The sequence below is a fragment of the Anoplopoma fimbria genome, chromosome 4, assembly GCF_027596085.1.
Source record: "Anoplopoma fimbria isolate UVic2021 breed Golden Eagle Sablefish chromosome 4, Afim_UVic_2022, whole genome shotgun sequence".
Taxonomy (NCBI): domain Eukaryota; kingdom Metazoa; phylum Chordata; class Actinopteri; order Perciformes; family Anoplopomatidae; genus Anoplopoma; species Anoplopoma fimbria.
Genome location: NC_072452.1, coordinates 13,414,956 through 13,437,294, shown reverse-complemented (window position 1 = coordinate 13,437,294; position 22,339 = coordinate 13,414,956). Strand labels below are relative to the sequence as shown.

Below are 22,339 nucleotides of genomic sequence, written 5' to 3'. Positions count from 1 at the left end.
TCATCTGACATGGATGAGCATCATGTTTAACACAGTGGTCTCAGTTAATTCAGTCCTTACTGTACTTTACAGATCAGAAACAATCAGCTGAGGCCTGGGTTTGGTTTGCCTTGAAGCCTGTTCTGACTGGATGTAAGGGCTGAGTTGTGTAATGCTAGTGCTGGTGCATGCACACGCAGGAATGCAGTCACTTCACCACTGCAATACTATACTTATGTGGCATCTCGCCTTTACCTGTTTTTTTTTTTTGTTTCGAAGACTTCACAATTGACTTCTTTAGCCTTTGTCTCCTGATTACAATACTTCCTGATGGCTGTGTAGTTTTTGAGACATCTCACAGATGTGTAGTCACTAGATCCATTTAATGATGGTGGTCCTAGCATGTTGCGTCAATCAACAAAGTCTCCACACTTCCAGTGAGTAATCCCTCCACCACTACAAACACAAGCAGGGAATTTCCTTGTAACAAGACTGACAAAATACCCACCTTGATGGACTTACTCAGACTGCTGAAGAGTCACATTAACGCTGCTGAATGTTGTAATTCATTTTTATGGGGATTGTGAATTTTGTCCCTCATTTCTTACATTGATCTGACACCTAGGAGCTCAATAGGAGCTCAAATGGCTTAACTGCGACAAAGATCCTCTCTATTTATGCATATAAACACTGTCGGGTATTTCATTCTGCTAAAAAGAGACATTCCCATGTGTTTAAATGTTTACATTTTTTATTTAACAAACTTTTTGAAATGGAAATTCCAGAAAAAAATGTTACAATATACTATATATCTATATCGCAATGTAAAATGTAGTACTGAACCATGAAAGTAGTAGATTTAAATTCCGTATTTTGTGATAGAAGACTAAAGGAGCAGCCGTGCAGTTACTTTTCTTTTTCATGTCACCATGACCAATTCTTAGGAAGCTATTTCCTATAACTGCTTCTGTCATACTGTCACGTAATAAGATGACTGATCAGATATGTTATTTTTAGGCTGCTCTGCAAAATGAAGTCCGACAGTGGAGAAGCATGACATTGAATAGAGCTAAATGATTCTCTCTGTATGACAACAGTCAGTGTCGCAACTCTCCCTTGTCCTTTTCAGATGGTGCAGTTGAGTTGTTTTTGTGTTGTTTGAGCATAAAATCATGTCTTGTAGTGCATCACATTCCGCCATGTATGTGTTTAGTGTGATACAGAGAGGCTGTTCACGAACGTCATCCTGTTTCTCTGCAAGCCATTCTCTGTCGTGCTTATTTCCCCTTAGGTCTACTCAGAAACAACTTTCAACAAATGATTGTGTGCAGATGTTGCCTGGAGCTGTTGAATATTTACCACAGTCAGTTTCACTTGTTCAGATGTTTGTCTAAAGCCTTCACAAGGTATAAAGTCCGTTCAGTCAAAATGAAAAAAACAAGCTAGTCCAGACAGTGTTCTGTTACTTGTTTTGTTGCCACCTTTTTTTCTCTTTGCATTTCTGGCATCTTATGGCGGAGTAAGATAATCGTGGCTGCCCTCTTCAGAAGGAGTGTGTCTGTTCTTCAGCAGAAAGAGATGAAGATGTGGAGCAACCTGTTCATTTTGTGCTCAACCTACTCAGACCTCCTGGGTGTTCAACTTTTGTTCTCATGCTCACTTTGTCAGCGGTTCAATCTAAGTTCTCCTTCTTACTTTTTGTAGTTGCGTTTGTGTACATGCATGCACACACATACACTCTCATGCAGATATGTCAGCGCTTCCACCCTGGTATTATTTCTCAAGTTCTGAGGGCTGTGACAGGAAGTTGTGCAAAAATAACGAACAGTATGCTTCCTCATTCGCCCCCAGTATTGCTTACCCTTATCTCTTTCCTTCCCTCCTTTCTATCCATTGTGCAAGACGGTACCAGAGGTCTACTAAGCATGTTTACGCACAACCAGCTCCCAAATCTCTGGAGGTCTGGATGCTTTCGAGGCCTGGATGATGTTAAAACATAGAGCAGGTTCTTATCACAGGAGCCTAATGGACCGGTGTGAAACATTCCAGACTGGAGATGGATAACGCAGATTAACTGTGTTATCGTTATTATATCAGGACAGTGTTTCTGCTCTTAAGTTTTGCAAACCAAATTTTTTTAACCCTCTGAGCACTGCAAATGATATTGGGCTCACCTCTATAGTACTTGGGTAATGGCATACATTTAGACGGAAGAAGTTGTAGTGTCATGACCTCTGCCCTGAGTTGGACTTCCAACAAAACATAACCGCATAACCAGCCATTGTTGTCATACCCTTCCGTATCTTCCCCGTTTCCTGTCAACAGTCCAATCAATGCAAAAATGCAAAGAAAGAAATAAAAAAAGAAGAAAAAGTTACATGCTAATCATCTAGTCCAAACACTCCTTTATCAACAGATATGTAAGCCATTGACTGGACACACTGTTTTGAGTTCCCCATCTATAAAGGTGAAGCATGCAACAGAATTTGCTTTGTGCTTGTTACTACCTGCATCATCTCTGATTAGCTTTCTACTCTGGTGCTTGTGAAAGACAGAACTGCTGAAGCAAAAAAATGAGAGGATTTAGAGTTTCTACTTAACGGGTATGACATCATCATGTCATATTGCTTTTTGTCCTTCTTAGTATTCCAGGGTGATCCAGGGTATTTTGCTGATTTCATGTAAAAAAAACAATTATTAAAACACTTATTATTTTCACATGGTCAACTTCCTTCAAGCTTCTTGCATTTCTGTTTCTAGTTTTATGATTACTAGACCAGTCAGTCAGCAATTTGTGTGTGTGTGTGTGTTGTGTGTGTGTGTGTGTGTGTGTGTGTGTGTGTGTGTGTGTGTGTGTGTGTGTGTGTGTGTGTGTGTGTGTGTGTGTGTGTGTGTGTGTGTGTGTGTGTGTGTGTGTGTGTGTGTGTGCTGACTGTGCCAGCTAAGACATGTTGCTTCTTAAGCTGCCAGTATGCTTCTTCAGTGCTTGTCGGATGGTCTGAACCCCTCCCCCACACCTTTCAGATGCTGGATTGAGGGGGGGGGGGGGGGGGTGTATAACTCTGCTACTTTATGATACTGCCCGCTGTATTCAAGCAGAGATGAGAATCCCTGTGAATTTTCATTCAGGAATTTAATTCTGTCTATATTAAAAGAGAGATTTGCACCAAAAAACATCTTTCATTTATTCTCACCCCTATAAAGAAACATCGCTTATCTCCAATTTCAATGAACTTTGTAATACATTTACTACATCACCATGATTATTCTTTGTAAAAACAAATGTTTACAATTGTGCTAAGATAAGTATTATAGACTCCCCGATGGCTGGTTTTAACGAAGTGGCTCACATTATTGCATGTACAGATCTCATCTTGTGTCAGGCCGACTTACTTCCACAATGGCACGTTGTATTGTGTCCTTTCCTGTGAGTTAAGTTGTTTCAACAGAAAGTGACAGAGAGTAGGAGATACTTTTACTTTTGCATAATAATAATAAATGAATACTAATAATAGTAATAATACTACTAATAATAACAATAATAATAGTAATAACAATAAAAAGTTATTACTCTTAAAGTGGTAAGGAGAACAAATGTATCACCATGTGACAGATGATGGTAAGACGTTCAGATGTCTCCATCACAATGTGTCTGCTGGTCTTTTAGTCATAAATGGATAAACTCATGCACGCTATCATTTTGTCTTTCTCAGTCAGTTAGTCAGGGACGGGCAGTGTTGTGGAGGGAGTTTCCCTGTTTCTATGCACTAAGTAATCTCTGTCACTAGTAAGCAGAGATGTGGATAGACAGACCTCTAGACTGATCCTCACAGATATGATCGCTCTTGACTGTGTTATCTGTGTTGTGTATGGGGGGGGGGTTTAGTTGGGATTACAGTGTCAATCCTCCTCTGCGACTCTCCTCAGGCTGCTCTGTATCTCAACACCATGACTGTAAACAGCATGGGCCCTTTGTGCTGCTCTCACAAGCGAATGTCTGGAGGACAGCAGTTTATTCCTGTGGGAACGGAGGAAGACGTTAAGACCGTGAAGGCTGAGTAAAGAAATGACGCTGCTGGACACACATGCACAAACGTGGAGTTTAACCTGAAATATGTCAGTACTTCACCTTATAATCACTATGTGAGCTGATGTATAGCAGAGCTTCAGTGCCCATATTCCAGTCACGAGTAAATGGAACTGTATCAGACCCCAGGCAATAGCAGTAATGTTAAACATGGATAAATCCCAAGAAAAGCTTAGCGATATTTGAGGTTGTCTCTCAGCAAAACTCAGCTGTTTACTTGTGTACATCTTTAAAATCTACTGACAACAGCCAAAGGTAAATGTCCAAATTCTATTCAAAATACAAGTAGAAAATTAAACTTACCAACACTAATTTGTGGGTATCTTTGCTGGAAATGTAAAAAGGAAATGCACTTCCAATGACTCAGAATAACATTTGGTTATGGATATCCGTTTTGAGTCTCAATGTGTCCTGTTTGGATATTTGCCTTGTCATATCCAAGAAAATAATCTGTACAGATGAAGCAACAGATTTGTGTTTAAAAATAGAAACTCCAAATTGGCATAAAGTCCTCATATAAGCTAATGTATGAAGGTACACATAGTTATGTTTTTTACCTAGGTTGTCTGTGTTCCGTTCACATCCCCGGTTGCTTTTGGGCACTGGCTTATATATGATAATGATCATTTGCAATAAACTCGCACATCTTAATCAGCCACACTCACAATCCTGTGATTTATGGTGTTCAGCCTCTGCATGAGACACACCAAACCCATAAAGTGAGACAAAGAAACCTTCCTGTGCTCTCCCTCCTTTTGCTTTTTCTGTCTCTGTTTTACGCAGTTCTCATTGTTTTGCAGTGAACGCCTTTCTTAAGTCACAAGTATGTAATGAGCTAGTCCTTGTTGGGCCTCTGAGCACCCATAGGAACAAACCCTGTCTCTGTTGATTTAAGAAGGCTGCAGTCATCTGTAGGAGAAGTCAATGATGCAAACATATGAGCCAAGTCTCTGTGTGCTGTTACAGTGGACTGAGTATGTGAGGGTACGAGGGAGGCAGAGAGAATGTGTGTGTGTGTGTGTGTGGAGACGCTTACCATTTTCCTGTGGTAATGTGGAGGTGAAGGTCTGAGATTTGTACGCGGTATGGAGGTTTGTATGTGAGGGATGCTACTGCGAACTACACTGATGGATGCTCCACGCTGCTTGGGAGCAGACAATGGGAGCAGGTGGAAGAGTTGAAGTGTGCTGTGTGGCAGCCTCATCACCTCTAAAACTGTCCTCAGGATACAGATGCTATTTAAATGACATTGAAGGCCTAACACCTCATCACCAAAGTGTTTCACGGTTTACCTATAAACCAGAAAAGTATAGCAATACCCTACAGTTAATAACGGTACAGTACAATATAATGTCATAAGGGCTGTGTGTTTTTAATAAGAGCAGTATTGATGAGTTGCGGGGCTGGGTGGGAGCAGTGGGAGCCGTGGATCTCTGCTTCCACTCTCTGCAGGCGTAGCGGCTGTGTTTTTCTCTCACGCATGCTGTCAATACAAGGGCTCTTGCCGACTGTCAACAAAGCAGACGCACAGAGCGAAATATGGCCTAAAGTACCCTAGCTGAGAGTCATGAGCTGCGCCTATACTATAAACAATAAAAACACAGACGGTCCGTTGTCTGAACCACGATGTCCATGGCGGCTGTGGAGCTTCACTCTTTCCGTTCTTACCTTTCACAATATACGTTCTCTACATACGTTTGCATTGCAGCTCCTGCTAGGGCGCTTTAAATTCAGTTGGAGCATTTCAGTACTCTTCATACTTATCTAAGGATTAAACTAAATTCAGTTGGAGCATTTCAGTACTCTTCATACTTATCTAAGGATTAAACTCTTGATAGGCAGCAGAGTGATGTGAAGATGGAGAGATGTGAGGGTGTAGCTGATCGTCAGAACTGATCTGAAGATTTGACCTGTTTGGATATTTAAATATACACACTATGGTACAATAATTCACTCCTGTTGTTTTATGTTTTCTTTTGTCAAAATATGGTCTAAAATGTGAAAATGTAGAGCACATTTGAAGTTCCATTCTCTCATTTCTTATTCCATTACGTTTCCTGATGTTTTAGGATACTTGGTGTGGTATCATTTCAGTACCAACAATCTCTTTTTGGGTTGGTCATATTATTTTAGTGCTCCTTTTTGTTTTTTCCTGACCCATGTGAACATAGACACCCTCTCTCTCTCTCTCTCTCTCTCTCTCTCTCTCTCTCTCTCTCTCTCTCTCTCTCTCTCTCTCTCTCTCTCTCTCTCTCTCTCTCTCTCTCTCTCTCTCTCTCTCGCCTTTGATGGGTGTAATTGAATTGTGTGCTAATTGCGTAGCTGATTCAGATCTGCTTCCGATAAATATCTTTGTTCTGTGAAACCCATTTATAAAATCCTGCTTTTCTACAAATTATAGGTCTAGCCTTACGCTTGTGTTGTTAAATCTCCCATCTGCTTTTATTTCCTACACACTGCGTGTACGGTTGGTGGTGGATGACGTTTGCTCTCTTTGTTGTTAGGTTTGTTTTTCTGTCTCCTTGGTTTTTCACTCCCACAAGCATTACATCTAGGGTGGTGTAACCTGAAAGTCTTGGTTTAGGTTTTTTATTATTATATTATATATTATAAAACAATATATGACAATATTCCCCCCCTAATAATTTAAGCAGTTTGATTGAAATGCAGTGCATTGATAACTGATGCAAGAACAGGTTGAATCCATAAGTTAATACAACCTTCAGTGTACACACAAAACTGGTAACTGAGTTCCAAGTTCAACCTTCTGGTAGAGTTGGCAGCCATGATGTTGCGTGCATCGCTGTGGACAGTTGAGCCACTTTCCCAGTAAGCCTCCACAGCATGAGAGAGAGTGTGTGTGGCAATATGTATGAAACAGCAACGTCATATATGTGAACGTAGCAGTGCAGTGAGTGGACAGTTTATTTTTCAGGGAATAACTAACCACACTCGCCACAGCACCGCTGCATGCAAGGCACCAATCCTATCAGTTAACAGTTAACGATTGCTTAACAAGGGTGGGCTATTGGTCAGAAAGAATCATCCATACTTAGTAGGTTGTTCTAATACCAACCAAATATTTCAGTGCATTTCTCTGTTAATTTTAAGTAAGACTAGTAATACCATATCGTTGCCTCCTCCCTGAAAGCACTAAAACGAATTGCTTTAGAACTCTTTATTGACGAGTGAATTTATTAATTTTTCATTTATTATTAATTACTGATTTTAATAACAATAAATGAATTGAACGGGGCCGTATAACCATTTGCCAGACCCCTGAAGTCCTTTTATAGGGCTCACTAGAAATGCATTTAAATGGATCCTGCAACACCACACCATGGATATTGCTTGTTGTATAGCGCCGGTGGAGAAAGGGTATAGTGAAGAGGACTGCTGTCAAAGTATCAGAGAATCCGTCTGTGGAACCCGTTCAGTCAGCTTTTTTCTAAAGGGAAAATTGCTAGTTTATTGTGAACACAACAACCAATTTAGGACTGATGTAAATTAAATTAATGTTATTCATTTGTCCCTTTGTGAAAGGTGAGTATTATTTTACTCCATCAGTTTCAGAGGACAGACAGAGAGGGATGCAAACAGAGAGACGTGGCAACAGTGGCCTCCCTTGTTTTAAGTTGAGGTGGGTGTGGGGTGCTTCGCTTTTGTGTCTCCATTAACAACAGTAGACCAAGGACGAGGAGCAGTCATGCAGCAGACATGCCCCACTTGCACCGACATACAATCATACCGTCTCTCAAACAAAGACAGGCAGTGCACTCAAATGCACCTCCAGTCAGTAGGTCAGCGAGGCGTGTGGTAGGAGCATTAAAAAGTGCAGCACGGAAAAGATTGGATGTGAACGAATCGGATGACGACACATTCAGTGTGCTCCTCCTCACGGCCTCGGTGAAATAATGGTTCGCTGTTTGGGGGGCTTCTTCATCTTTTCTGTTTTCTTTGCTCTCTGTGTTTCTTCTTGTCACAGTTGGTTGCTTGGAAGTTGTAACTAATCTGGCATGTGTCACCAGGCAGGGTTACGACAACATTATCACACCCTGCCCTTTTAGTACTATGTGTGTTAGATCAGCTGAGGGCAAAGCAAAGTCTTTTTTTTTTTTTTTTTTTAATCTAAGAACCCTGTTAACCAAATACTTTTGTGTGTGTGCAATACATCAGGGTAGTTGGTAATTTCCTGCTTAGGCGTTATTCATAAGAAACCTCTCAGCCCCGCCTGGGTGTGTGCCTGCTCAAGTGCTGCTTCCCCCTTTGCGATATCTAACACTCTGTGTATGTCTGTATCCGTGGCAACATGGTAAGCAATATAATGACACACGCACACTGCTCTGTAACGCCACAGCTCTTGATGTTCAGCGGTCAGAGGTTTTCATACAATCAAGATACTACGCCCATCTTTCCTCAAAGCATTAACAGGAGGAATCATTTGCATGGCCCACTTCCACACTGCACACACTCAGGGCCTCACCTGTCACCAACCTGTCATACTCCCCTCTCCCGCCCAGCTCTGTCTCCCAGACCATTTCACACAATATTAATATCTAGAAATGTTACAGCCCCAATACCACGCTACCCGGCATTATAAATAACATAACACAAACAGAAATATGAGTGCAATAACCCCACATCCATCTTAACGGACAGGCCATTCGTTTCCTCTGTATTTCTGTGAATAATCTGTGAATCTTGTGTATATATATATATATATATATATATATATATATATATACACAATAATGTCATTGTATTGCATTCCCATATTTGTTTAATTTCTGTCATATTCATATTGTAATAGATTTTATTATTTTGACACTTTGCCATTCTAACAAAGGCCTCTGGCCAGCCCCTGGCTGCTACACGTAATTTCTTTTTTTAGTACTGGACAATGGTTGATTGTGTTTAAAGCTACATATTAAGACCAAGGGAAACTGCGAGCAAGGCTCAGTCAGAATCAAAACAATAACAATGTAGTACACTAATAGGCAGAGCTTGACACAATTTCTTGAGATCACTTGTAAGTAAATCAGGCTGACAAAAAAAATGTAAATCCAGCTTAACTTTGACTTCAAACTTCCAATCCATTCATTTGAACACCGTTGATTACAAAGTCCTTTTCCCAGTGCTTCACTACTTCCAGGATAACAGACGATCCAGTGTCTATACTCCTACTTTGATAAGAGAATGTGAACGCTCCCACTCTACTGGTGCCTCAGAGACCTTAATTGGTCAGCATCATGACCCATCTCAGTTCTACCTGTGCTGGCGTGGCAAAACATTTTAGTTTGTTCATGCCATTTATGTATAAGCGTGTATGGTCGGTCTTGGTTTAATACTGATGCCTTTTATACGCCCTATGTAAGCAAACGAGCATCAGCGAACATTCGTAATGCCTTCCATGGTCCTTTTGTTCCAATCCGGTGATAACAGATAACGCAGGTTCACCAGAAACTCCCTCAACTAAAGCAGGGACCAGCGTGCTGCGGACAAACCCATATCAGGCATCGCTGCCGCTGTCGACCTGCAGTGGTAGCTAACACAGGAGGTGCAGAGCTCCGTGTCCGGCAGCAGCGGCTCCTCCTCCGTCCAGGAGTAGAGCTTAGCCTTGCTGCTCCGCTGGTCCTACTGCTTTTGTCCACAGGGGCCACCAAAGTCAACACAAAATACAGGTTGGCCGCCCTCTGGATATATTCAGAACTAGCACTAACTTGCCTTGCATTATTTTATAACATAAAACATTAATGCTTCGGTTTTGTGATGAAGACTTTTTAAATACACAATTATTTTTAGAAACACCGGTGTTAGTGTTTCTCAGGAATGTAGATAATATAGGATACAAGATTGACATTAATACAGTCATGATGGGATGTTATTGCTTAACTAGCAAATCTAGCCCTAAGACAACTACAAAATATGTCACATCCATCTCAAATTTGCAGTAACTGTCAAAAAAAATATGTTTTTTCCCTATTGTGCAGCCTAACCAATAACCAGGTGTGCATCAATCAAATGATCCTCTGGCAGAACTGTCGGTGCTGCACTCATTTGCCTGTAAAAGTGGCCACTCTGCTTTCTGCCTGTCTGCAATTTATCTTGGTTTCACTCTTACTCTAATTTACATTATCTCTCTCGCCACTCTCCGGACCTGCTACTTCAGTATGTGCCAACAGATCGTTGCAGGTGAGCGCACACACAGAGAAATGTGTGACTGTCTCATTATTCCGCTGTCACAAGACAAATGCATCTGCTGGTATGCGTTCTCCTCAGCTGTCTGGTCGTAGAGACCTACGGAGCCCATTCCCTGTCCTCCTTATTTCTGCTGCTTCTTTCAAGTCTGTGTAATAACGCTCCCGTTGGAACGCCTGCATGGTGTGTCTGTGTGGCTGTGTATGTGTGTGTGTAGTTTGTAAGGGGTTTCGTGTCGGGCCACTGGAGGGGGGGGCTGTGCTGCATAGAAAATATCAAAGCAGCAATCAGTGCAGCACTCTTGATTTCTTACTTTTGTAAAAATCTCCTCACTTGTAATTGAGGGATTTCAATTTTTGTTTACACCTGTCCCAAGACTCATAGACGAAACATTTTTTTAGTTTCACGATTCTCTGACCTAGCCCCTATTGTATTGATCATGCATATATCATAACGTAATAAACCAAATGCTTTGGAAACTTTCCTGCAACCTTTTGTTTACATTAGGTAATTGTTTAGACTTTCAGTAACCAATTTCCTTGGGGAAACCCAAACCAAACCCACTTAAGTAAATTATGTTTAAGTTATTTAACCTGGTGAAGTGTTGGTGGATCGATGTTTTCCCAAAATGTAGTAAAAGGGGGCATGTCACATGCACTACTTCATCTAATCTATTCATTGTGGCTGATCAGATGAATCTGCTCATTCAGCTGGCAGCTGAATTATAAGTGTATATTTATAGTTGAGATTCAATGCTAAACATAATTTAGATGATGTACTTTTTCTCTACTTGTATGACTGCTCAGTTCTTACACTCAGTTGACACACACGTAAGTGTAGATTTTAATGTTGGTATTAGGGGTCTCCCAATATAATGGAATTGATTATAACTGTGGAATTTAATATTGAAATATTGTTAATAACACACATTAGATAATATTGTGTAAATAGTCCAGCACCTCTTGAAGCTCACATTTGCTCAATCTTTCTCTATTTATTTATTATAAGCTTTCAATGTCGACCTTTTAAAGAAAAAGTCAAAAGCAGGATCAGGGATTCTTCCCGTATTTTTCAAAAACACTTGTCGTTTAGAGACTGCTGCAACCAGTGGAGCACACCTAGCTTTTCAGCCGACGCTGCACTTTCTCCACTTAAAGAATCGATTGCTTGTCTACATCGCTTTGTACGGTAAAGCATATGGGCCCAGACAGGGACTTCATGCTGCATTCAGGTGTACCTCGTTAATATCTCTGACAGATTTGAGAGCTCTACATGTTGTTGTAAATGAATCTCCTGCCATCTACTCTAGTGGATCTACTTTAACAAGCTGTTCCCAATTGACTGGTAAAATATATTTTAAATCAAAACTTGACAACTTTGAAATGGTTCCCCTCAGACAGACAGACGGAGATAATCCGGGCTCAAACACCGTTGTTGGATTTGTACATGAAGAATATATTGTCAACTGTACATGTGGGGTTGAAAAGAGGAACTTCACTCTTTCACTTAGTTGAATACACAAAAATGTTTTTTTTTCTCTTTCTCCCCATCTATCTCTATTGCTGCTCTGACGCATCGTATTCAGTTTCCTGTGCGATTACCCACAATCCAGTGTGCCTGCTGTCAACTGTATGTTTCCGCTCTGTGGGCTGAATACCACCACAGCATTTGTGTGAGTGTCTGTGTGCATGGGTTAAAGGGCTGTTATTTAATGGCAGCTGTGTAAGCGGAAACATCCTTCTCTTCAATGCTCTCCCCGTAATCACAGCTCCTTTTTGGGTTTTTTTTATCCCTCGTCTTTACCTATTCTCCTGCCACAGAAAAAAAGCCAATTAGCTTCTCCATCTGTGGCAGTTGTAAGGACAGCCCAGCCTGTTGCAGGTGTGCAGACGCCCCAGGAAGTCTTAATAACTACTAATGTTGTTACCAAATCTGTGTTTCATAAAGAGACTCCATATCTATTTCTATAGGTATTTGGTCAGTGAGGCTGTAGTTCTGCAAGGCCAACTATTAATATTGTAGATCTGGAGACAGCTGTGGGAAAATAAAACAACTGTCACAATATCATATGTTCACTATTATAGTGGCTAAAATAATTCAGGATAACGCTATTATTGCAGTATTTATAGACATTTTTGAAAAAAGAAATCTTTGCAACTTTGAATATTGTGCATTTTGTCACTTTTTTTGCAAATTAATTTCCCTCAGTGTAGGAAGGACGAGAGAGAGAGTTTGTTACCATAACTGTACAAAAGTCTGATTTAAGATGTGAAATTTACACAATATTATCATATGTGTATCGTAACATGATATATTATATGATGTATTAGATATTATTATTTCGTTTTTTTAAATACTACGGTGATCTGCATTACCAGAACTTCGCGGCATACATAGAAACAACAAACCAAATTTTACTTCATGTTCCCCTAATTGAATGCTATGTAAATGTAGTGGGTGATTAAAAGAGGAAACTAAATGTAATATAACACAAACAGCCTCATTCATTTGATCTGAGTTATTTGGATGTGAAGGCTGTCTTTAATATGTAAGGCACTGTGTAGGTGTAGTGTTTGTGGCATTGTGTAACATGCATTTCATTTTAAAGCATTTGGGTAAATATTTTTAGAATTTAACCTTTCAAAGGTCTTTACTTTGTCTGGTCAGACTTAGTAACGACATGGGAAACATGTGTTAGCTACTGTTTGGCCTTTTTCTTTATTTGATCCTCAGAATGTGAATTGTAATACTGAGTCAGACTTTTTGAAGTTGCAGTATTTGTTCTCTGTAGAACTTTTGGGGCATGTGTGAAGGTTTTTAGAACAGTTGTAAGCGTCTCAGCTGAGTTTCCAATGAGGACATTATTGGACGTAGCCTGACACCTAGCAGGCAAGACATGCATTCACATCAGAGCAGTCAACAAGAGACGAAGAAAAAGTACCACAATGTTTTGCAATAGACCTATAATGTCCCACTGGTATTTTATTTTTTAGTATTTCACCTGAACAGTGAATCTCACTATTACAGCTAAGAGGCAATGAGCAACATCTGGAGGTCAAAGATGAACTGAAAAATAAGACAGGTTTCACTAGAACTACAAATAAAACAAACGCAAAGTCAAGGTACAAAGGATGTACTGTGGTCAGTGGACATGTTGATGAGTAGATGGTGTCACTTTATGCCTTTTAAAAAGCAGTTTTCACAATCTTGGTCCATACAGTTTTCCAGTAATATGAACATTAAATAAGATCAGATTTTTTTTTTTTTTTGAGAAGATTATGACCAGCACTTGTCATTGCGTCTAAAAAATGGCCTAGTTTAGATGAAGAATCAGCAATGCAGGAAAAAAATAAACTGTTCATGTGTTGTGAATTGTGAATAAGCTTTTCCTACCTTAACCCCACAACACCATAACTAAAATTGTTAAATTTGCAAATATTTTTTAAATTTAGACTCCTGAATGTCCTGAGACTTGTCAATTGTGTGAGTGTAGACTTGAAGAAGACGCTGTTCTCAGTGTGATTTTGTTCCCCTCAGAACCCTGCAAGACACCCTGCTGTTTTGTGTTTTATAGGTTTTTGACATGGTGTAGCACATGGATGTTCTATATGATGTTTGCGTTCCTCTTTCAAAATACAAGGGAATCAGCTTGCCTCTGAATTTGACCTACTTTAACTTTGATAAAATTCATGAAAGCAGAATTTTTTAACCATGTGATAATAATAGTAGCTTTGAATATTCTAATAAGAGATATTTGGATGTTATTGCTTTACATGGACTTTGTCAGGGAATGTACTTGACAGGTTTGAAAGTGATGCTGCCAACGATGGGTTTCCTATTGGGACATTAATGGACATAGCCTGACATCTAGTGGCCAAGACATGCAAATGTGTTTAATATTCATTGGGCCCTCTTTCCCTGTTTAAAAATGTATAGATGTCCCTCTGCCTTTCACTGTTTGACTGCTGATCTCCTCGGTCTCTCATGTAATTATTACCGACCAGCTGTCTTGATTACTTTAACGTAGACTCTAATTTACACGTGTTAGTTCTCCAGAGATGTGTATCAATAACAAATGCATTAAATTACATCAGTAATTTATTAACAGTTTTTCCCCTCTATCCTGCTGTGAATCACTCATGAGCTCTGTAGACATTTCCCTGGATCCGTTTCCTGTCGTAAATGATTTCTGTTTAATTGATTCTTTTTCTGTCTCTCCCTCCGTCTGTCTCCCCCACTTGTCACTTCTTTTCCCATCTGTCTGTCGGATTTTTCCTACCCTTCCGTTCCATTTTGCTCCTTTTCATCCATTCATCCTTTACAGAAACTCAAACGCCTGATTCCTGATGAGGTAGGTTTATAAATGCTTTCAACCATCACGTGTGTGCTTAACTCATCCATATGTCACTGTGATGTTTGATGAAACAACTCACCAGTATCCAATTTAATATCATGTCACACAAACCTAATCCACCATAACACAAATGTTGTGAAGTATCTGTGTTTTGTCCTGTGCTGTGCTCACGTTGGATGTGCATGCTTTGAAGAAGATGCACACTGACAGCATGAAATGCTTGGCACATAGACTTGTGATGTCCTCATACATACATACATAGACAGATTATTATTCATGATTCTTTATGGAGGGGTCACTATGTCAACGTGTGCCAAGATTACATACATCTAAAAGTTGATGTCCTTAAGTGTTTTTCATTTGGCAGTCAATTATAAATACACGTTTTGGCATGTTAACTAAACTCAAACAATGTTTGTTGGCAAAAACCTAATCCCTAATTATGTCACATTGTTGAAAGGTTTCTACTGTTAAAACATGATATCCCAAAACTAAGCGAGAAATAGCCCTTTGGTATTTTATTACTTTTAAATTATTTAACATTGGTGATAAGAGAGTAGGCCTATCTTCAAACTGTGACTTGATTAGGGATTGTTACATGTTCTGGCTTACAGTGATTGTTACACCTTGCAGTTTTTTTTCTTTCTTTCTTTCTCTGACCTCTTCCCTCTAACATGTGTCATGTTGTCTGCTAATCCAGTTGGAACGTTTTACCAGCATGAGGATGAAAAAGGACAAGGAGAAGCCCAGCCAGCCGAGTCAGCGCCACTCTTCGGCAGCCATCTATGAGATCAGCGGTCAGACCGCTATGCTGCATGATCATTCCGATGAATACGTGCTGGAACTCTTTGAACAGATGCTGGTGAGAAAGACAGTAAAAGTTTGTTTCTGTTGTTTGTTTGTGTGTGTGTGTGTGTGTGTGTGTGTGTGTGTGTGTGTGTGTGTGTGTGTGTGTGTGTGTGCGTGTGTGTGAAAGAGTCATCTGTTGCAGAATCACCTATTGATTGTCTTTTCATGAACAGCCATGAAAACTTGTACTTGATATATTCCACTCACAAATAGTTAATCACTCCCTGATGAAGGACCCTTCATGTAGAATTACCACCACTGTTAAAAGATAGAAAAGAAAAACTCTTAATTGTGAAAGAGTTAACTTTTTCCTCTGTGTTTGCTCTAAATATGTATGCTTAGACAAAAATGTGAAGGTCTGCCTTCCAGCACAAGTCTCCTATCTCTTGAGACTGCTGTGTGAAATTCATAATTTAAAGTGTTTTGAATTAATGAAGTACCAATTCTGCTCAGAATCTTAAAACATCAAAACCACCCCTGCTCCCACTTTTATACTGCGTATCTCATACATCTCACTGGGGGCTTTATTTTCCTTGCTTCCAATCTAGTAGAGACTAGTTGATGTCATTTTTCATGTATTTTGAGACAATATGATTCTGTATTAGTATGTATTTTCTGTTTGTTAATTGCTTCAGTCTACAGAATTGCATCATGCTATCTGATTGTCTTAAAATACTTTGTTTCTCCCTCCATCCTATCTCTTCCTTTTTTCTCCTCACCTCCTTCCTCCTGTCTTTTTTCAGGTGGATATGAACCTGAATGGGGAGAAGCAGCAGCCTCTCAGGCAAAAGGACATTATGATCAAACGAGAGATGGTCTCCCAGTACCTCCACACGTCTAAAGCTGTCAGTACCAACATAAATGTTGCTAATACAGTGTGCTGCAGGGACTCTGCCAACAGCTTCATGAAAGTTACAAAGTGTCAGGTCCTTTACATGCCATATTGGAAACACATAGTGCTGTTTATAGTGTGGGGTTTTTATCTTATTCATTTTTAAAACTAATTAAATTGACGCCAGAATAAAGTGTTTTTAAGACCAAATAAATAAAGTGATGGGATCATGAAGTGACACCAATATGTAGGATTAATTGTTCAGACAAATGTGCAGTCAAAGGCCTTTCCTGGACTGTTTAGGTAATGCCTTTGGTTATGAAGTCGGGGTGTTTCCTTTTCTCAAGCCAAGACTCGATTGTTAGAGACATTATACAAATCTAGTAAAATGTAGATGAAATTATAAATCACAAGCATCATTTGAAGGATCAGCTACCATTCTAGCAGTTGTGTAAATAAAAGCAGCAGGTGTAATAAAATCGAATATGGTGAGAGTGTGTGGTTCAAAGGATCTACATAACAAGCACAGATGGTTGCTCACACCGTTCATGTAAATGTGAAATAAGACAATGAAGAGAAATTCCTACACACAGTGCGCTTTTATTCTGCACATTAAAATATCAGATCAGGCTCGATTGTTGCCCACGGTGCCATGCCATTTGTGCTTTCTTGTGGAAATAAAACCAATTACAACCTGTGAGAAGACGAATATGAATGCAAACCTCTTTGTTGATTAGGGTCAAAGCCAGAAGGAGAGCTCCAAATCAGCCCTGATGTACATCCAGGAGTTAAAGTCAGACTACCGAGACTCACAGCTGCTGAGCTGTCTGGAATCTCTGAGAGTCTCACTCAATAACAACCCTGTCAGGTAATACACACATATACACATATATATCTATATAGATATATATACACATACACAAATACAGTTACATACTGTGCATCCTGTTGTGGAGGCCAGACCTCAAACCAAATTAGACTTGACTGATGTTTCATGATCACCATGTAACTTGGCAGAGCTTAAGCCATTTTGCAAAGAAAAATCTAAAAAATTGCTGTACCCTGATGTTCATAGGTGATACAGAGCTTTTTACATATGATTTAAATTGCTTCTAAATACGCTTCTATTGAATACTGATGTTAAGGAAGCAAATTGTTCAGCTCCTCACTCGTCTTTATTTTCTCTATTCAGTTTACTGTATTGTGTTTAGTCATCTGGTGATAAATCTACTTCTCAAAATACCTGTAATTCCATTTGGGGATAATGATATTCATTTTTTTGGGACAAACTCTCACACAACTAGTGCAGTATAATCCAAGTCTCAATTATATGTTTATATGTAGTCATAATGCTCAGTGCTTTCCCAAGCAAATGCATTTTCCCTAAAACCTTACTATTTAAAACACTTTTGCATAAACAGTACGAGCACTGAGAGGGTGAGCAATTGATATACAAATGATTATTTTGGGTGCAAATGATTCCTTTAAAGCAAAATGCTTAACAAAACATTAAGCGTCATAGAAGAAATTAAACCGATTTTTCGGCATTATGAAATTAACTTTCAGACCAGAAATACACGTAGCAGGATGCTAATCATTTCAAAATACAACACGGCTAAACATGCCTGCCTTGAAAGTTAGGCTGTATGCAGTATATCCTTATTCATTGAGTTAAATGAAGTACCAAAAAAACCAGTTATATCTTAAAAGGGTAAAACTACTTTGTAAACAATGTATATTCCAAGAGTGTGGCAACGGGAATAAGGCGTGCAATAAAATGTGAAAATGTGGAAAGCACAGTGTACTAATCGTATGGTCTTGTCACTTCCAGTTGGGTGCAGAACTTTGGAGACGAGGGGCTCGTCTTGCTGCTGAATCTGCTCAAAAGGTTACAGGAGGACAAAGACGAGTACCCGTAAGACACTTAAACCACACAATAGGCAATTGTATTCAATGTGTTAGTAATGTCTAACTGTATCTGTCTTCTCTCTCATCCGCCAACTAAAAGGATGGGAGTGAAATGTCAACATGAGATCATTCGCTGTCTAAAAGCCTTCATGAACAACAAGGTAAGGTTTCTTCAGTTACACCAAAATACCTAATCCTGTCTTTGGTTGATTGGATGTAGTTGTTGCATAACTATGCCTCTAGAGGGCAGTATTCAATCAGTGTGGACAACTTTGGTCCGTTCATAACAATGAATGCAGTCACTGATCATCTTTTGAGAGTTTTTAGTGTGCTGATGGGTCTAACTTTAGATAATTCCAATCTAAATCTTTTTACATTTATTTATCACACACTGGTTGTTGAGTATCTTGATTCTGGTTCCTCTGATGCATTCACTATAATTTGAACCATGAAAGCCTGGTCTTTGCTGCAGTAAATACATCTTAAAGGACTTTTCCTCACTCTGCTGTCTCTCGTTCTTCTTCCTTTCTCTCCCCTTTAGTACGGTCTTAAATCCATGCTCGAGTCAGTGGATGGAATTCCTCTGCTGGTCAAAGCCATCAACCCTCGGGTGCCTCTTATGATGGTGGATGCTGTCAAGCTGCTTTCTGCCATCTCAATATTGGAACATCCTGAGGACCTGTAAGCAATAGAGAAATGTTGGGACCATGTTTTTGAATAAGTTGAACAGAAATAATGGGCCTGAACAACCAATTCTCCCACACAGTTCATTTCTGGAGCATAAGTCTAATATGCAGTGTTAAATGAAGTTACAGCTTTAATCTGCTCTATTGGCAATGACTAGCAACTTAGCATTGACATTAATGATAACATAGTTCTTTTCTCTCCATCAACTGTATATCAGGTACCAATAAAAGCTGTCAAATAAGCCAATAGAGTTCTTTCTAATTATGCTTACATGTTTTTCATGGTAAACTCATTATTTATGTATTGTTATTTGATTTAACAAGATTATGATGTGCTTGTCTGTCTGTTTTTGCAGTAATGATCGTGTTTTGGAGGCTATTACTGAGGAGGCTGAGAGACTGGACATTGAGAGGTTCCAGCCGCTCCTTGCTGGCATGAAAATTCACAACATTGCTCTTAAGGTGCACATGCACAAACACTTCAACAATTATGAATCCCTGTGTGTGTTTTTTTGTTGACAAATGACACCCACCCAGTTGCATTTGATAGACAGCACAACTGGATGCAATCTGCGGTGTAAAATAATTACTCAGCTGACAAATATTGTGTTTTGTATTATAGTTATAATCTATCCAGTTGCTCTAAATTGTGAAATTGACCGTCCAATGTGTTTTTTGCAGGGTGGCTGCATGCAGCTAATCAATGCCTTGATAAGCCGGGGAGAAGAGTTGGACTTCAGGATCCATATTCGCTCTGAACTGCAAAGATTAGGACTCAAAGACCTGCTGACGGTACAGAAAGCATTCTCTTTTGATGTTCTCTCAAAGCCACTCTCGAACAACACACATTTGCAAATCCTTCCGCTTCATGTTTCTCTTACTCTTGATGCCTCTGTCTGGCTGACACACTCATATGCTGTGCATGATGTCTCTCAACTGTCCAAACTCAATGTTTGTCTCACACTCCCTATTATTTCCCCCCTTGCCTTTTCATCCCACCGCCGACATCCCATCGCTCTCCCTGCAGGAGGTGCGGATGATAGAAAACGATGAGCTGAGGGTGCAACTCACAGTGTTTGATGAGCAGGCTGAAGATGACTCTGAGGACCTCAAAGCACGTCTTGATGACATCCGCATTGAGATGGAATATCCTTCCACTGGGCAAAATGGTCCCTCTGTAGACATTTTCAGGGTCCTCTTTTTGACCTTGGAAATCTATATACGGGGTTACAACATAACTTAGCTTGCTCGTGGTTTTCTGTTGCTTTGCTAGTTTCATGAGCAAAAGGAACAACATTCATACTGTTTTTATAATGAAAGAAAATATATGATTCACACGGTAAGGATACAGAATTAGATGCATGCATGCCCTTCATTATAAAAATAAGTCTACGAGGAGCAATCTACACAAAATCAGATTGTTCCCTTCCTTCCCAGTTATTAGCCAGACCACTTACTTTCTTCCAAGACGGATGCATAATCTTTCAGGCTCTAGGGACATTGTAACCCTGTGGACTTTATTACATTCGAAATCTATCTTTGCCAATTAGCATTTCACAAACATTTACTACTCATCTGCTGTGCAGTAAAGAACAGCAAAACATCCAGTCACTGGGGGAGTTTGACATTGCTTTATTGAATCTCTGAATTATCTGTTTTTGTAATACAGATAGAAGCCCGTCCAATTAGGTACACAACAACAACCAAACCCACTTTGTTAGTTGTTAATTTATATTGTTGTATATGGACTTTATGGTTCATTATACTACAAGTTGGTATCATTGTGAGCACATGCACATCTTACCACAACTGAACTTGAAGAGTACCTTAATGGCTTTATTCTATGCAAATATGGTCTATCCCTATAAAACCAAAACAAATTGACAAAGACATATATTCACAGGAAAGATGCAAATTATGCTGTTATCTTTATCACACAACACAGTGTTTTTGGCTGTTTGACTTAGTGATGCATTCAGGATGCACAGATTTTTAATCAAATTAAATCAGTTCTTTTGAAAAATGACTTTCACCAACTGCTGTAATTCTTCTTGCTGCTTTTGACATGCAGTTATTAGTTTCACCACCAGATGTCTCACATGCGTAATGATACAGTGTAAACAAACTGCACAACAACACTCAATGAACGCTAAAGTCAGATGAATTTCTGAAAACACATTTGTGTAATAGAACTGATTGTGGTAGTTGTACAAGACATAAACACTCTCCATTAACAACAAACGTTATTAGATGGTCCACAAGTTTGGTCTCTATTTCACTTTTATGTAACTGTAATTCTGAAATGCACAAATGACCGTGTTCAGTTGTGTTGCTCCGAGCCTCGTACGTGTAATATATGCAGCAGAAGTTGGGGTGAGACTGTTCAGACTTGTCACTGATTGTTGAAGATGTTGTGCATCGAGTTGTTTGTATTTTGTGTTGAACTCTCTTATTGTTTGTGTTGGTTAAGCCTTAACTTCTTTTGCTTCACTGATGTGAGGGAAGTGTTTGATATCCTAGTCAACACTGTGAAGGACTCCAAAGGCGAAACCCACTTCCTGTCCCTGATGCAGCACCTGCTGCTTATCCGGAATGACTACTTGGCCAGGTAGCACATGAACACATACACACTCATACATGTCAATGCTCTCTCACACATTCGCTTAATAGAGCTTATATGCTGTTGTTTTGGGACACAAGTCTACCTACATACTGCTGTTCCATTATTGTCATGTTCTGTACACTAATGTCATTTATGTATAAGAAAACTAGGATAAGGCAATTTTTTGTTGATATATTTATATATATGGATATATATCTTTATTTTTTTATTCATATATATTTCCCACTCTTCATCCTGCTCACCCTCCACTCAGCCCTGTCCTCTATTTGCTGTTTGTTTTCTCGAGCACCGCTCAAAGGCTGAGAAATTAATACATGCAAAGAAGTCCAATTCCATTTTAATAGAAATGAACGCCATCACCTCTTATCACCAGCAATATGCTAATGTCTCTCCCTGTGTCTTCCAAAGCCCTTGGGGGTTTAGCTAAGGAAACAGAGGAGAAAGGAAGAGTGAATAATTGAATGACAAGACAGGGTTTAGAATAATAACGAGTCAAGAGGTGCATGGTATAGTGCATGCACATATACACATGCACGTTCTCTTTCACACTCAGCAACACAAAAGGTAGGAGCGATGGTTTGCTTTACTCAATATCACAGAACACACAGGCAAAGCACACAACAACATGTGTAAGCAAGCACACATTTTAGTGAGTTGTTGGTCGGTGTTGCCTTGATGGCATCAGACAGGCAGGAAATGGTGATTTATTTTTAACACAGTTTAGGTAATAAGTTGAGAGGATGGTTGGCCCCCACAAGCGGTCCCAGCTGTGGTCTTTTTTTGTCTTCCACTCTCTCCCATCCATCCTTCATTTCAGTCCGGC

At 39.6% G+C, this 22,339-nt stretch overlaps 1 protein-coding gene across 1 annotated transcript in view; it reads left to right on the top strand.

The window, feature by feature from the left end:
• The window catches only part of LOC129090571 (protein diaphanous homolog 1-like), a 91,467-nt gene that overhangs the window by 5,492 nt on the left and 63,636 nt on the right, over nucleotides 1-22,339 (top strand). Inside the window, exons 2-12 of the mRNA XM_054598214.1 lie at nucleotides 14,589-14,615; nucleotides 15,319-15,480; nucleotides 16,211-16,312; nucleotides 17,037-17,167; nucleotides 18,131-18,214; nucleotides 18,308-18,368; nucleotides 18,749-18,888; nucleotides 19,250-19,355; nucleotides 19,575-19,685; nucleotides 19,921-20,039; nucleotides 21,385-21,501. Coding sequence (XP_054454189.1) covers nucleotides 14,589-14,615; nucleotides 15,319-15,480; nucleotides 16,211-16,312; nucleotides 17,037-17,167; nucleotides 18,131-18,214; nucleotides 18,308-18,368; nucleotides 18,749-18,888; nucleotides 19,250-19,355; nucleotides 19,575-19,685; nucleotides 19,921-20,039; nucleotides 21,385-21,501 — 1,160 coding nt within the window. The remainder of the gene's footprint in view (nucleotides 1-14,588; nucleotides 14,616-15,318; nucleotides 15,481-16,210; nucleotides 16,313-17,036; nucleotides 17,168-18,130; nucleotides 18,215-18,307; nucleotides 18,369-18,748; nucleotides 18,889-19,249; nucleotides 19,356-19,574; nucleotides 19,686-19,920; nucleotides 20,040-21,384; nucleotides 21,502-22,339) is intronic.